We start from the raw sequence: 13,533 nt of genomic DNA, 5'->3' as shown, positions 1-13,533 counted from the left end.
AAGTACAGTCTGTAAGGAACTAAAGCAGGAACAGCGAAGTACTAAGATGGCCACAACCAAACATACATAGGAAGAAGAGACGGAGCCACGCATAACAGGTACCCGACTGCACAATCAGTAAACCGGATACTGTCCCTAATTTTATTCATTCTTCAAGCGTATCTGCTTCAGTGTCAACATTTAGAGCCGTTGTCCTCAATGCAATCCAGGCCCATCAGATGAAAATATTCAACAGCACAAAAAGAGCCAATGAACCTCAAGATATAACCTAGGAGCAAGACCAGTTGAGGTAGCAAGTTGTCGGACATAATACCAACTATCTTCCACGACAGCTCTGCACATGCTATCCTTCTTCATTGCATTTTCCCTAAAAACTGACCCAGCGTAGATGCCAAAAGGCTACTTACTACAGGCACTTGTCAAAAGGAAATCACATATTTTCATTATTGCTACTCCAGAATAAAATTTGACTATATTGACTGGTTGAAAATAACCAATCGATATCCGACTTAGATTATCTACCGAACTTGGTATGTCGTGCAGCACACTAAGTCCGGTAGGTTTTAATAAACGTTTTTCAAAATTAGTTTCTAGATAATTTTTTTACACTAGTTTATCAGATAAAGTTCCTCTTTTCAGATCACACTCTCATAATGGTAGCACAAGACAATAATATACTTTGCTGAACACAAGATAGTAATACATTTGGAAGAACAAAAGACAATAATATGGAAGATCGATTATTTGGAGCGGTTGTCATAAACATTCAACAATTTCAGAAATAATACAGATATAAGAATATTTCAATTTGTGACAAATATCAGAGAGGTTGTTCGTAGAGACATTTTCTACATTATCAGATAACACTCCAATCAATCGAAGCTTATTATATAGAACTGAACCTCTAAATTGAATTGAGTTTCTTTCAACTTTACTTACTTTTTTTAACGGAATACTAGGCAAATTCAATGTACTACTTCGTGTCCAACACCTTCATTTTGTTTTCGAAACATATCGTTACAAATCTTAATACAATGATGTCCATTTAGAGCTTTGAGAACAAACTTGAGCAATTCATATAAATGCAATTCGTAAACAGAGTATTGTATTGTTTATAAAAAGGTCATTGCAACTGTCCCGCTTTTTTCGAAAGTGTATTATTTTCAAAATTTTCTTTTGTAATCGAAAAAGTGGAAAGAGTGAAGAATAGCTGCAACACCCGTAGACAAGTATGCCATATTGAATTAATGAATTTACACTTGTATTGTAATAGTTTACTAATTTACTTCTGGAAACATAGTGTCTGCGTTTCGAAATGATTCCACACTGCTTGCTAAGCTTTTTTACATGGGAAATGTGAGTTCTAAAAGTTAGTCCAAACGTATACCGAGATATTTACATGCATTATCAACTTTGACATATTGGTTATTTAAATCCAAGCGCGGGTTCATATTATCCGTTTTAGTGAAATTTAGTGAAATTCATGTTAAAGTGAAATTAAAATTTTAAAAACTTGTAAAAATGAACAAGTAAACACATTAAATTACAAAAATCATCCCTTACAAAGTAAACATACATTAATAAATATTTCATTCAATATATGTACAAGAATCGATCTATTAACAAAGTGTCTCTGAGTTTGGCTCATCGTCTGCAGCTTCTTTGCAACTAATCTGTACCGCACATTCAACTGAAGACGGCTCAAACACTTCACTGCCAGCACAAGTTAGCATCTGTTCTGAATTGAGATTGGATGATTTCTTAGCTCGATTCTGATTGGTATTGAGTGAACTACTGGAAGCAACTGCGTTGATTTGATTGGCTAGTTGAGGCTGCAGAGTGTTGACTTTGGAGGTCGGAATGTCAAAGGAAAAGGATTGAGTGTCGTCAGCGGGAGTCGTGCCAGCTTCGTCTCCACTCTTTAATATATTATCCGAAGAACACGACGCAGTTTCAACTCGTTGACGACTATTGTCATAAGCACGCGTCAGTCTAGGTGTAGTTGCCGAGGCATGTCGAGTCAGCCACGTTGGCTTGAAGGTCAAGAAAGGACACTCGAAACGCGTGATTTCTCCGAGGTTCTCTTGGTCACCGCGAGAGGGACTGGTGTCCATATCACATGGAGGAGGTTGCAGCGTATTCTCCTTTGAACAGTCAATAGAATCGGAAGCTGCAGTGGAGCTGCTTTGAAAGTTGCGCATGATTTTGACAACATGTTTTCCAATCAAGTACAATCCGAGGAGACAAGCACAGACTATTAGGAAAATAGTATTGCCATTTCCTTTTCCAAATCTGATCCAAGAGAAGGCGAGGAGAGTCATCAACATGACCACAGAGCTGAGAATTACAAAATTGACTGCTCTGTAATGACAGTTTTGAGAGATTCTACTAGGTGCGTAACTGAAGTAGATGTTGTATCTGTCAACGAAATGCCTAATGAGCATGTATATGACACCAAATGGGGTTATTAGAGGACACATGATACTGTAGGCTATGACCGTGGTCATTACTGTCAGTTGGTAGGCGTACATGAACCCATAGGGAAACTCAAGGAGAGTGTTCTTGATGGCAGCCTTGCGCTCCGCTTTAGACTTCATCATGAGCAGTCGGAATGCATACAGTATGAGGTCTGTCACACGCATTAGTTCCATGCATAAACCTCCGAGAGAAGCAGTGATTACGTAGTTTGTAAAGAAGGCCCCATTGTCGATCAGAAACATACAATCCCAACGCACCTGAAACACAATCAAATCAGAAACACAAACGTCTTATAAATTTAATGTGCAATTGTTCGTAGGAAAATAGCTGTACACAGCCTTGGGACTCACAAATTCGCTTATTAGTTAAATAGAAGACAAAACTTCAGAAAAGTTTCAAACAAATAAAATTCGTCCTGTTCATGCTGCAACAATTTTACGATTGCCTATATTTAATCAAAATAAACCATTTAAGAAGTAATTTTGCCATTAGGTCATATCCCAGCATAATTTCAACACGAGTCGTTTTCAGCTCTAGTTTGGAAAAAAACGCCAAAAATGTCCGAAAAGGCATACGGGTAGGGCAGATTGCCGGAAAATAGCTACCATAGACCTCCTTGACCGTTATTGCAATTGAAACAAGCAAAGAAAACATAGCTGGCAAATTGACAAAATATCTGCTATAGCTTCGTAGATCTTCGAAGACTAAAAAACAGACCGAAGAAGCAAAATTTCTCTTCTTTTTTCAATTGTTATATTTTGATTAAGAATCTGTACAACTTATTGCTGCTTCTATTAGCTGTTTTCAAATTACACTCAGTTGACCGAATCACCTTGACGTCAACAAGATTCTTAAAAATCTCAATTCCCACTTCTTAGAAAAAGATGGCTATCAAAGGCGTAAAAACACTACAGATGATGTCAAGTTTAAAATATTCGAAATAAGACAGTAGGCACCAACTCTGTAGAACAACTCTCGAACGACAGGCGGGATCAAGTTAATTCACAAGTGGGCTGCAGCGAAACTCCAACTGTTCAAAATAGAAAAACAAATGCTACTAACAGAAACTAAGAATTAGCTTCATTTGTGTTTACTGAGAAAGTTTATAACACCTGTTTTTAATGATACTAGATAGCAAAACTAACAAGCAGGCGAAGCTCGAAAACCTCACTAAAATAGTCAGGGTTGACAAAATTGTAAAACAATAATTCAAAACATTAAATAATTTATTTCAAACCTAGCAGGGAGACAAACAGGACAGTCCAGAACCATACTAAGTGATGAGTGACAGTTACGAAAGACAAAGATTTAAAAAACGGTCAAAACTAAAATCAGGGACAATTTTTGAAAGCAACTAGCGTCAAACTTAGCAAAAACCGTATATATCAACTGACAACATTGAATAGCTCCCATGACTCCCTATCAGAGATCTAATAAAAACTACCCCCAACGAATTGGGAAAAATTAACAAAAAGGAAAAAAATTAATATTCAACGATAATTTGTTAAACAATAATTCAATACATTAAATAATTTATTCTAAACCTAGCAGCGAGACAAATAGGAGAGTCCAGAACGATACTAAGTGATGAGTGACAGACATGCAAGACAAAAAGATTTAAAAAACGGGCAAAACTGAAATCAGGGATAATTTTTGAAAGCAACTAGCGTCAAAATTAGCAAAAACCGTATATATCAACTGACAACATTGAATAGCTCCAATGGCTCCCTATTAGAGATCCAATAAAACTACCATTAACGAATTGGAAAAAAATTAACAATAAAAACGGAAAAATTTTAATATTCAACGATAATTTTTAACAAGTTGCGTGGAAGTCGTTGCAAACTTTAAATCGGAAAAACGCCAATAAATAGTTTCAAAAAATTTTCATTTGAGAACCAATGAGACCTGCTATGAAAAATACTAAATTGGAGAACAACAAAACTTTAAAACCGGTCAGAATAAGAATATTTTGACCGAACCATAAAATAAGAATAAGACTCGAAGTTGCTGAACAAGCAAAATACAAATTCAAACAGTCAAATATCTTCAATTACGCCTGATGAGAGAACGATCAACACTTATCATTGATTAATTGACGCATTATTTAATAGGACAACATGAATCACTTAAAACAGGAGAAATCGAAAAACAGCGAAAACTTTCGAAATCAAGTAGTAACAAAGTTCTCAAAAAATTTAGAAATGAATTGAAAAAGATAAGAAGCTGAACTATTACAGTTCCATCGAAACTAGTCGGGAGCAAAACTGAAAAACACCAACATTTTCTGATAGAACAGGTGTAAGTCATATATAAACCGCTACCTTCCCTTTTGAGGAATCAAAGAATTAAACATAACCGACCAACGTCGGGCGAGTTGCTCTGAAACGACCGGCGGGTGGTTGTCTTAGTCAGTAGCCAGCCTAGGTTTATTCAGGCTATTTTTAGCTTGATTCGACTCTGCAACTTTTAGTTTTCTAGACTTGTTAGTAAATAAATCAAATGAAAAATTGATATTTTAAAAATTTGCAAAATATTGCAAAATGAAAAAAAGGTTCCAGATTTCACAGTGCAAATGTTCAAAACTATTTTTTGTCTCTGGAGTTATGTCAAGTAACCCATCTGCAAGACTTGAAAAACCTTCGTTGGCCAGTAATCATTGTTAAACTCAGAAAACGACAAAAATATTAAAAAAATTTGAAAACAATCGCAAATTTTAACAACACCTTGCTAAAATTCAAGATATTAAAATCTTCAAAACCATTTCATTGTCTCAAAAGACTATCCAGTATTCCTTTTTCAAGCTTTAAACAGTTTCACTGACTCATAAAGATCCATAAACTTGGAAAACGAAAATCATTTGCCGAAAATTTGAAAAAAAACTAAATTATCGAAAAATTGCTAAAGCAGGAGTAATTTAAATAATGATAACCATTCCATTAACTCTAGAAACTATGCGACAGCCTATATTCAAACCTTGGAGAAGGTCCCTAGGACCCCGGTGCCGGAAAAAATGCTAAAAGTTGAAAACTAATCCATGGCCAAAAAACATTTTCCAGTAACTTATAATCAAATCTTAACGGAGATTTTTTGTTAGGCCGAAAAACCTGAATAATGACAAATGTCAAAAAAAAGAAAAATTGCATGTTTTGTAAAAATAATGCTTAAATTCGTGGCGTTTAAATCTTGAAAAACATTCCATTGCATTTAAAAACTATACAGTAGCCTATTGTCACACCCTAAGAGGAGGTTCCTCGGCTAATGAGTCTGGAGAAACCTAAAAATCAACAAACAATTTCAAAACCTTGAAAAAATGCAAGTTTCATCAAAAAATTGTCAAATTAAAAAAATGAAAGCTATTCCATGGCATATAAAATTTATTCAGTAACTAATTATCAAACCCTTACGGACGTTTTCTGGCCCCTGCGTCTGGAAAGACCCGAATAATGAAAAATAAATGTCAAAAAAATTGAAAATTTCCACGTTTTGTAAAAAAAAAATGCTAAAATTCGCCACTAGAAACTATGCAGTAGCCTATTAAAAAACCCTAGAGGAGATTCCTTGACACCCAGGGCTGAAATAAATCAAAAAATGACAAAAATTCTCAAAAAGCATAAAATTGTGAAAATTAGTATAAAATTGCCTGTTTGTAGCGAGCGGTCGCTCGAACGTAGCCACGGGGGGGGGGGGGGGGGGGGGGCGACAGTGGGGTGGGACAGTGGGGTGGGGGGCGACAGTGGGGTGGGAGCTGGGCGCTACCTGTTTATCCCGTTTTTGAAAACGAAAAGTCAAAAGCGTCAGACGAAAAATTGGTCGAGAAAAAATTGCATAAAAAAGATCGAGAGGACTAATAACTGCTACAAACTTCGTTTGTGAGCAATTAAACAGCTTTGTCAACTTTTGAAATCAGTCCCGGTCGGAAAAATAGAAAGAACCAGCAAAAATAAATGTCAAAGAGCCACATTCAGAAAATCTCAAAAACCCGAACATTCTTTAAACGCTCTTTTCTCAATCAATTTTAAAAGCCGTTAGAACAAAATTCAGGCCTTAAAACTACTCGCTTTACGGTCCTATTACTATTCCAGCGTGTATAAAATCAATACTCTAATTTTACTTCCTATTGGCAACGGTTCAAAAAAGCATATCTATCGAAAAAAAATTTCAATACAATTAAATTTCTCTGAATTTAAAAAACCAAGAGATTGCCAAAAAGAATAGAATTTGATGGCTTGCTAACATCTAAAATTCGACAGTTTGACGGAGTGACGACATACGAGTAAAAAAGCATCAAAAAGAACTCTGTTAGACTCTCCTTAATAAAACAATTAGAGTAATTACGTTTGGGGATCAGTTTATATGCACTCCAATCACCTTCATTAGTAAGGTAGTTGAAATTAAAGCTTCATCAAGTTTGTGCAGTTATTTTTCAAGTGAGTTAATTCAAAAACCTGTCACAAGTCTGGCCTAAAAACTGACGCAAACTTGTCCCAAACAAAACATATGAACCGAAATGCATAAAAGGTACTCTGAAAAAAAAATCTTTCCAGAAACTGTTGTTGTGAAAATCATCGAAAGTAATAATAAAATTAGGCATCCTAAGAATGTATATAACTATGAACACTACGCATCCTAGGAATCCTAAGACTATTCTCGAATTCAAACATACCAAGCACATTGCTGGAAAATAGCCGCCAGGTGATACCCGTAACACCGATTGTGACTAAAAGAACAAACAAATGGAAAAAACTGATTGATGTAAGGAAACTTTTTTTAAAGTGCAAACTATTTTGATTTCATTTTGTTATTAGACCTACTACTGTTTCTTAAAAGGATACAGGGGCTAGTATCAATACCAGTCAGCATTACATATGGTAACGAAGACTTAGAAGAACAAACTTCAAGTAGCGGTCATCTAAAATTGGGCTTTATGGAATTATCCCGTTTCTATTTTTGATTCCGTGTTTTGATGCTGATTATGTTCATTTTAGATTGCGTCGCTGAGCAACAGCTGTTCAAAACCCCTTTGAGCAGAAAGATAATAAAATAGCCTAGAGAAGTCAAAAAGGTTTTACTCAGAATGCCGAAAAAGTGGCAAATAAGCGAACCAAATTTTTGTTCAACGAAGTAAAAAACAAAAACAGGAGCGTCTGCTGGATACCAGCTATTAATGAGAGAAAGCATAAACTGCACAAAAAGAATTGTCAAAGCAGAATCTTTTTCAAAACTAGTGGCTTGATTAAGATAAATTATGAATCAATCCGGAAATCGTTAATCACAGAATACCATACAAAATCAGAGAAAAAAACGTCTCTCAATGTTTCTATTAGATAAACGGACGGTAAAGGAAGATATAAATTAAACACTTACTAAAACATTCCAAAAATAATTGGTATCAAAGTCATCAGAACAATAACAAAAATCGACGCCGATAAACTAACAAATTTTACACCGCAACGGAAGGCCTGTAACCATCTTCGTTTGATAAGAGCGTGTCACAAGTCATAAAAAGCACTGACATGAATGCTAGCCTAAAATAAGACTCATTTACGTCTCATTGGCAACCAATGACGAAAATTTGGTCAAGAAAAAATCGCATAAAAAAGACCGAGAGGACTAATATAATTGTTACAAACTTCGTTTGAGATCAATTAAACAGATTTGTCAACTTTTGAAATCAGTCCCGGTCGGTAAAACAAGAAAGAACCAGTAAAAATACATGTCCAACAGCCACACATTGAGAAAATCTCTAAAATCGAAACATTCTTCAAACGCACTTCTCAATCAATTTTAAAAGCCGTTACAGCAAAATTCAGGCCTTAAAACTACTCGCTTTTCGGTCCTATTACTATTCCAGCGTGTATAAAATCAATACTCTAAATTTACTTCCTATTGGCAGCGGTTCAAAAAAAGCGAATCGATCAAAAAATGTTTTCTAATACAATTAAATTTTCCTAGACAACCCAGAGAATGCCCAAAAGAAAAGAATTTGATGGCTTGCTAACATCTAAAATTCGACAGTTTGACGGAGTGACGACACACAAATAAAAAAGCATAAAAGAACTAAATTTTTGTTCGACGAAGTAAAAAACAAAAATAGGAGAGTCAGCTGGCTAGATGATAGCAGCTATCAATGAGAGAAAGCAAAGTGCACAAAAAGAATGGTCAAAGCAGAATCTTTTCAAAACTGTGGCTTGATTAAGATAAATTATGAATCAATCCGAAAATCCTTAATCACAGAATACCATACAAAATCAGAGTAAAAAACGCCTCTCATTGTTTCCAATGGATAAACGGACGGTAAATGAAGATATGAATTAAACACTTAATATCATAACCGACTAACGTCGGGCGAATTGCTCTCAAACGACCGGCGATCGGTTGGCTTCGTCAGTAGCTAGCCAGGGGGGGGTGCACCGGGGGCTCATGGGGGCAACACTGGGTGGGGGGGGGGCAGCGGCGCGGTGAGGGGGTGGAGGCAATAGTGGGGGTGGGGGGTCAGCAGGGGGAGGTGTCTCAACCTCTAAGAACCGCCCTTCATACCATAAGTATAAGTTTCCAAAACAGTTCGAGCTGAAACAGAGCTTAAAGGCTCTAAGAGCACTTAATGCCCGCTGGGCGCTACCTGTTTATCCCGTTTTTGAGGACGAAAAGTCAAGAGCGTCAGACGAAAAATCGGTCAAGCGAAAAATCGCATAAAAAAAGACCGACAGGACTAATATAATTGCTACAAACTTCGTTTGAGAGCAAAAACACTCCAAAAATAATTGATATCAAAGTCATCAAAAACAATAACAAAAATCGACGCCGATAAATTAACAAACTTTACACCGCAATGGAAGGCCTATAACTGTTGATATTATGACTAACGAGGCCACAATAAAGGAACAAACATTTCGAGCTCAAAGGTCCACCATCTTAGTTTGAAAACAGCGTGTCACAAGTCATAAAAAGCACTGGCATGAACGCTAGCCCAAAATAAGACTACATTACGTCTCATTGGCAACCAATGAGACGTGTAATTAAGGGGATTAATTGATAAAATGCACAACACACAAAATTATTGTTCGCAAAAATTCGCTATTGTTTTTGAAAACTTGAAGCGTCAAAGAGTCATCGAACCTATTAGATTCGAATCCTTTGATTCACTTACGCCTCATTGGTAACCATAACCAATGAGAAATATGATAAAATTCATAATATTTCATGACAAAAACTCTGTCAAAGTTAAAAAACCATGAGCTGCCCTGCCCGTTGACGGATTCAACCAAAGACAAATAGGCGCAATTAGAACACATTTGTAACAAATTAATAGCTAATTTCAATCAAGAGATAAGGCAAGCTAGAATTCAGATTCCCGCACGTGAAAAAACCCTTAAAACCAAAAAAAAATGTTCAAACACAGGATTTCTCACGTCACTTTTAAGGTAATTACATAAAATCTCTTCAAACCTCCAGCTTATTCGCTCTTTTCTACTCATTAGCGTGACTAAAATCGTCACTCTAATTTCGACATCTCAATGGCATCAAGAAGTCGGATACAATACAATCAATACAATCCAAACCACTGATTTAAGAAACTACAATGAGATCAATTATTAGCTTGCTATCACTTCACAGTTATCAGGCCAAAAATTTATATGAAAGTCGCGTATGTAGATTATTGCAAAAGAACCTGGAAAAGTATACAAGAAAATATTCAACAAAAAATTTTTCCAAGTTTGTTCATTATCAGTTGCCCAGAGATAGGTCATTTTCACTAAACAATTCCATTGGAAATAAACTTAATAAACCTATATCTTTAAACATAACCACTAACCACTATCTTTTAACATAACCATAAACACTAACGAATTGCTCTCAAATGGCAAGCGGTAGGATTCGTCGGCAGCTAGCTACGGACAAGGGAGGCTATTTTTAGCTTAATTAGGGTGCGAGCGCGGAGCGGGGGAGTGCACCGTTGGGGGTTAAGGGGCATCGCACGAGGGGTAGGAGTGTTCGAACACGTGGAACGATGCGGGGGTGCATGGGCAGCGGGTGGGGATTAAGGCTAGTTTGGGGAGGGGCGTGAAGTGGGTAGGGGTGGGGGTCGAAGAACCACCCTTCAAACCATGAATTTATGTCTCATAGTTTCGTGGCGTCGCATACTGGTGAGCCGAACGGCTCTGAGAGAACTTGATGCTCTCCGGGCGTTACCTGTCTATCCTGTTTTCGAGGGAAAAAAAGTCAAAAATGGTAGATAAAAAATGGCCAGGCGAAAAATCGCAAAAAGACCACAGGACTAATATAGTTGCTGCAAACTTCGTTTGAGAGCTATTAAAAAGTCAAAATATTTTATTTTATCAAGAGGGGATTTTACCTAGGCATGACAAAAGTAATCTGTTAAACTCTAGGCTTTCCAAAGTTGAATATCAGCGTTTTCAACTGTGTTAGAAAACGAATTCTCTATTAATGGAGAAAAACAGAATGAATTTTACAGACAATTTTGGATACTGACCGCACAGATCTGATTAACGGATCCAGATGGAGATTTTGATTAGGGGGAAGAGAAAGCTCAAAAACTACACATTATCAATCAGAAGAACAAAGATATTATCTAAGCACCAAGATCATAAAGCTGACCGTATTTATAGAGTTCCTTAATCCGATCAGATATAGTTTCTATTTAAACTCTCGGTATTCATTCTATATCGGCAAGTATCCCAATCAAAAGTGTTTACAAGTTAGGGATCGCTTACAACTATTTAAAAAGTTCTAATCATAGCACCTGAACATAGCATTGATCTTCAACAAAATACGAACTCCGATTAATTAGCTAAAAGACTCGGAGAATTTTTTTCAACAAAAACTTCCGTCAATCAATTCCCCTCATATCTGAGTCACAAAACTACAATCCGCGTAATGAGAGGATAAACGGAATAGTATCAATACCAATAAGCATTACACCCGGTAAAAAGAATTAGACAAAGTTCAGGTAGCGGACATATAAAACGATTCGACTTTATGAGTTTATCCCATTTCTGTTTCTGATTTGGCTTTCCTGAGCACTTGACGCCATTCAATTTAGGTTGTTTTGCTTCGCAACTGCTGTTTAAAAGCAGATTGATTAAAATGATAGAACAACGCAACTGGACAAGGTGAAAAAAGATTGCAGACAAATGTTGGAAACGCGGCAAAATCAAGTAAACCGAACCAAAAAATTAAAAACAACACCCACTACAGTCGAGCTATTTGCTCTCAAACGACCGAAGAGCAGTTGGCTCCAGTAGTAGCCCGCTGGGGCTTAGCGATGCTAGCATTAATGTGTGTATGGCATAAAAAAAGACCACAGGACTAATATAATTGCTCCAAACTTTGATTGAGAACAATCAAAACAGGAGCGCAATAATAGCCGACTGAGGACATGACACCTCTATTTATAAACTACCACCAATTTAGTTCAGGCGGTAAAAATTCTCTGAATGAAGTCTCAGTTAACGCAAAAATCAGGCTCAAAAAAGTGACTCAAAACAATCAAATGCTCCGACGAAAAATTGATCAAGCAAAAAATCAAATTAAGCAAGACCAAGAATCCAAATAACTGATAAACATTAGAGAAACAAAAAACAAAACCGATGGCGAATTGCTCTCAAGAGACGGGTGAGCGGTTCGCTTCGGTATTAGCCATCTCGGGGTTAGGGATACAAGCATTGTTTTTTTTTGGGGGGGGGGGGGTAGGACTAGGAGGGCTGCAGTAGAGGGCGGTTCAAATCGCCAGGTGGAGGGTTGACAGGGGAGTGCTGATGGGAGGGTGTAAGTGAAGGGGTGACTGAGTTGATTCAATCTTCAAGATTAATAACCGCCCTTCGCGCCATAAAATTCTCATCAAATCAGTTTTGGTAAACTGCATTTCTAGTGAGACGTAAGGCTCTAAGCGAGCTGCTCAGCCACTTAGTACCCTTCCGGCTTTACCTGTTTATCTCATTTTTGAGGACGAAAAGTTATAAGGGCCAGACAAATAATCGGTCAATCAAAAAAATGGTGCCAAAAATGACCACAGAAATGATATGACTGCTACAAACTTCGTATGAGAGCAATTAAAGACTCCTCCGAGACCATCGCAATTTACGGTCAGCTACGGCTTCCTGGCTATAATGACAGTCATTCGGAGAGTCAGATCAGTCACATGGGATCAGAATAAAAACAAAACCGACTGATGGGTAGAGGGGTGAAAAGGGGGCCGATGTGGGAGAGGGATGAAAAGTGGGTCTCAAAATCTAAGAACCCCCCTTCGTACAATTAGTATACGTCTCAATACAGTTTCTGTGAAACGCATAATTTGAGACTAGTGAGCTGAAAGGCCCTGAGAAATTTTACTTCCCTCTGTTTATCCCGAGGACCAAAAGTCAAAAAGAGGTCGAGCGAAAAATTGCATAACATAGCTGGCAGATTGCCAGAAAATAGCCGCATTAGCTTCGTAGATCTGCAGTCTCAAAAAAGAGTTAAAAAGACAGACCAAAAAAATTACTCTCTTCATTGAAGAATGAGATTTTATATTCCGATTAAGAATTTGAATAAGTTATTGCTGCCCCTATAAGCTTCTCTCAAATAACCTTCATTTAGAGTGACACACATTCACTTAACATTATCTCTTTGAACTAAAGCAAACAAAAGTCAATTTCAAAGCGAGGAAGTCATTTTTGAGAGTGAGGTAAGTCACGTGTGACCAAAAACTTAATCACGGGAAAGAATAAAAGTCGCTCCATTAAGAGTGACAAATGACCTTATGCACAAATTTCAGTTGAAATTGCATGAAAGAGTGAACAAAAAGCAGATTTGGAGTACTTGTGACGTCATATGCTCGTATTAAAAATCTTCAGGACGAAATGAAAAACATGGCCGGAAGAATTTTCGTCTTTTTTGGGAAAGAACTACCTTTTAAATCAACTGGTTCCCGCTTAATTGACAAGTAAAAAAGAATCAGTCAAAAAATGAACATAGCCCATAAAACCAACTGAACTAAAAAAATTACATTACTATATAAAAAACACGTCAAAGTTTTTGTACGCAATTGATAAC

At 36.9% G+C, this 13,533-nt stretch overlaps 2 protein-coding genes across 5 annotated transcripts in view; both read right to left on the bottom strand.

Moving 5' to 3' along the window:
• Nucleotides 1–13,533, bottom strand: part of LOC142358736 (fermitin family homolog 2-like) — a 184,877-nt gene that overhangs the window by 119,942 nt on the left and 51,402 nt on the right. The gene's annotated exons all lie outside the window — the stretch shown is intronic.
• Nucleotides 1,523–13,533, bottom strand: part of LOC142358735 (mechanosensitive cation channel TMEM63A-like) — an 86,692-nt gene continuing 74,681 nt past the window's right edge. For all 3 annotated transcript variants that reach the window (XM_075410278.1, XM_075410279.1, XM_075410277.1), the window contains one exon: nucleotides 1,523–2,735. In XM_075410278.1, the coding sequence (XP_075266393.1) occupies nucleotides 1,620–2,735 (1,116 nt within the window). In that variant the 3' untranslated portion in view covers nucleotides 1,523–1,619. The remainder of the gene's footprint in view (nucleotides 2,736–13,533) is intronic.

Source organism: Convolutriloba macropyga, chromosome 2 (assembly GCF_964194025.1).
Source record: "Convolutriloba macropyga chromosome 2, txConMacr16.3, whole genome shotgun sequence".
Classification (NCBI taxonomy): Eukaryota; Metazoa; Xenacoelomorpha; order Acoela; family Convolutidae; genus Convolutriloba; species Convolutriloba macropyga.
The sequence above is the reverse complement of the archived record's forward strand: the minus strand, read 5'-3'. Positions and strand labels throughout refer to the sequence as shown.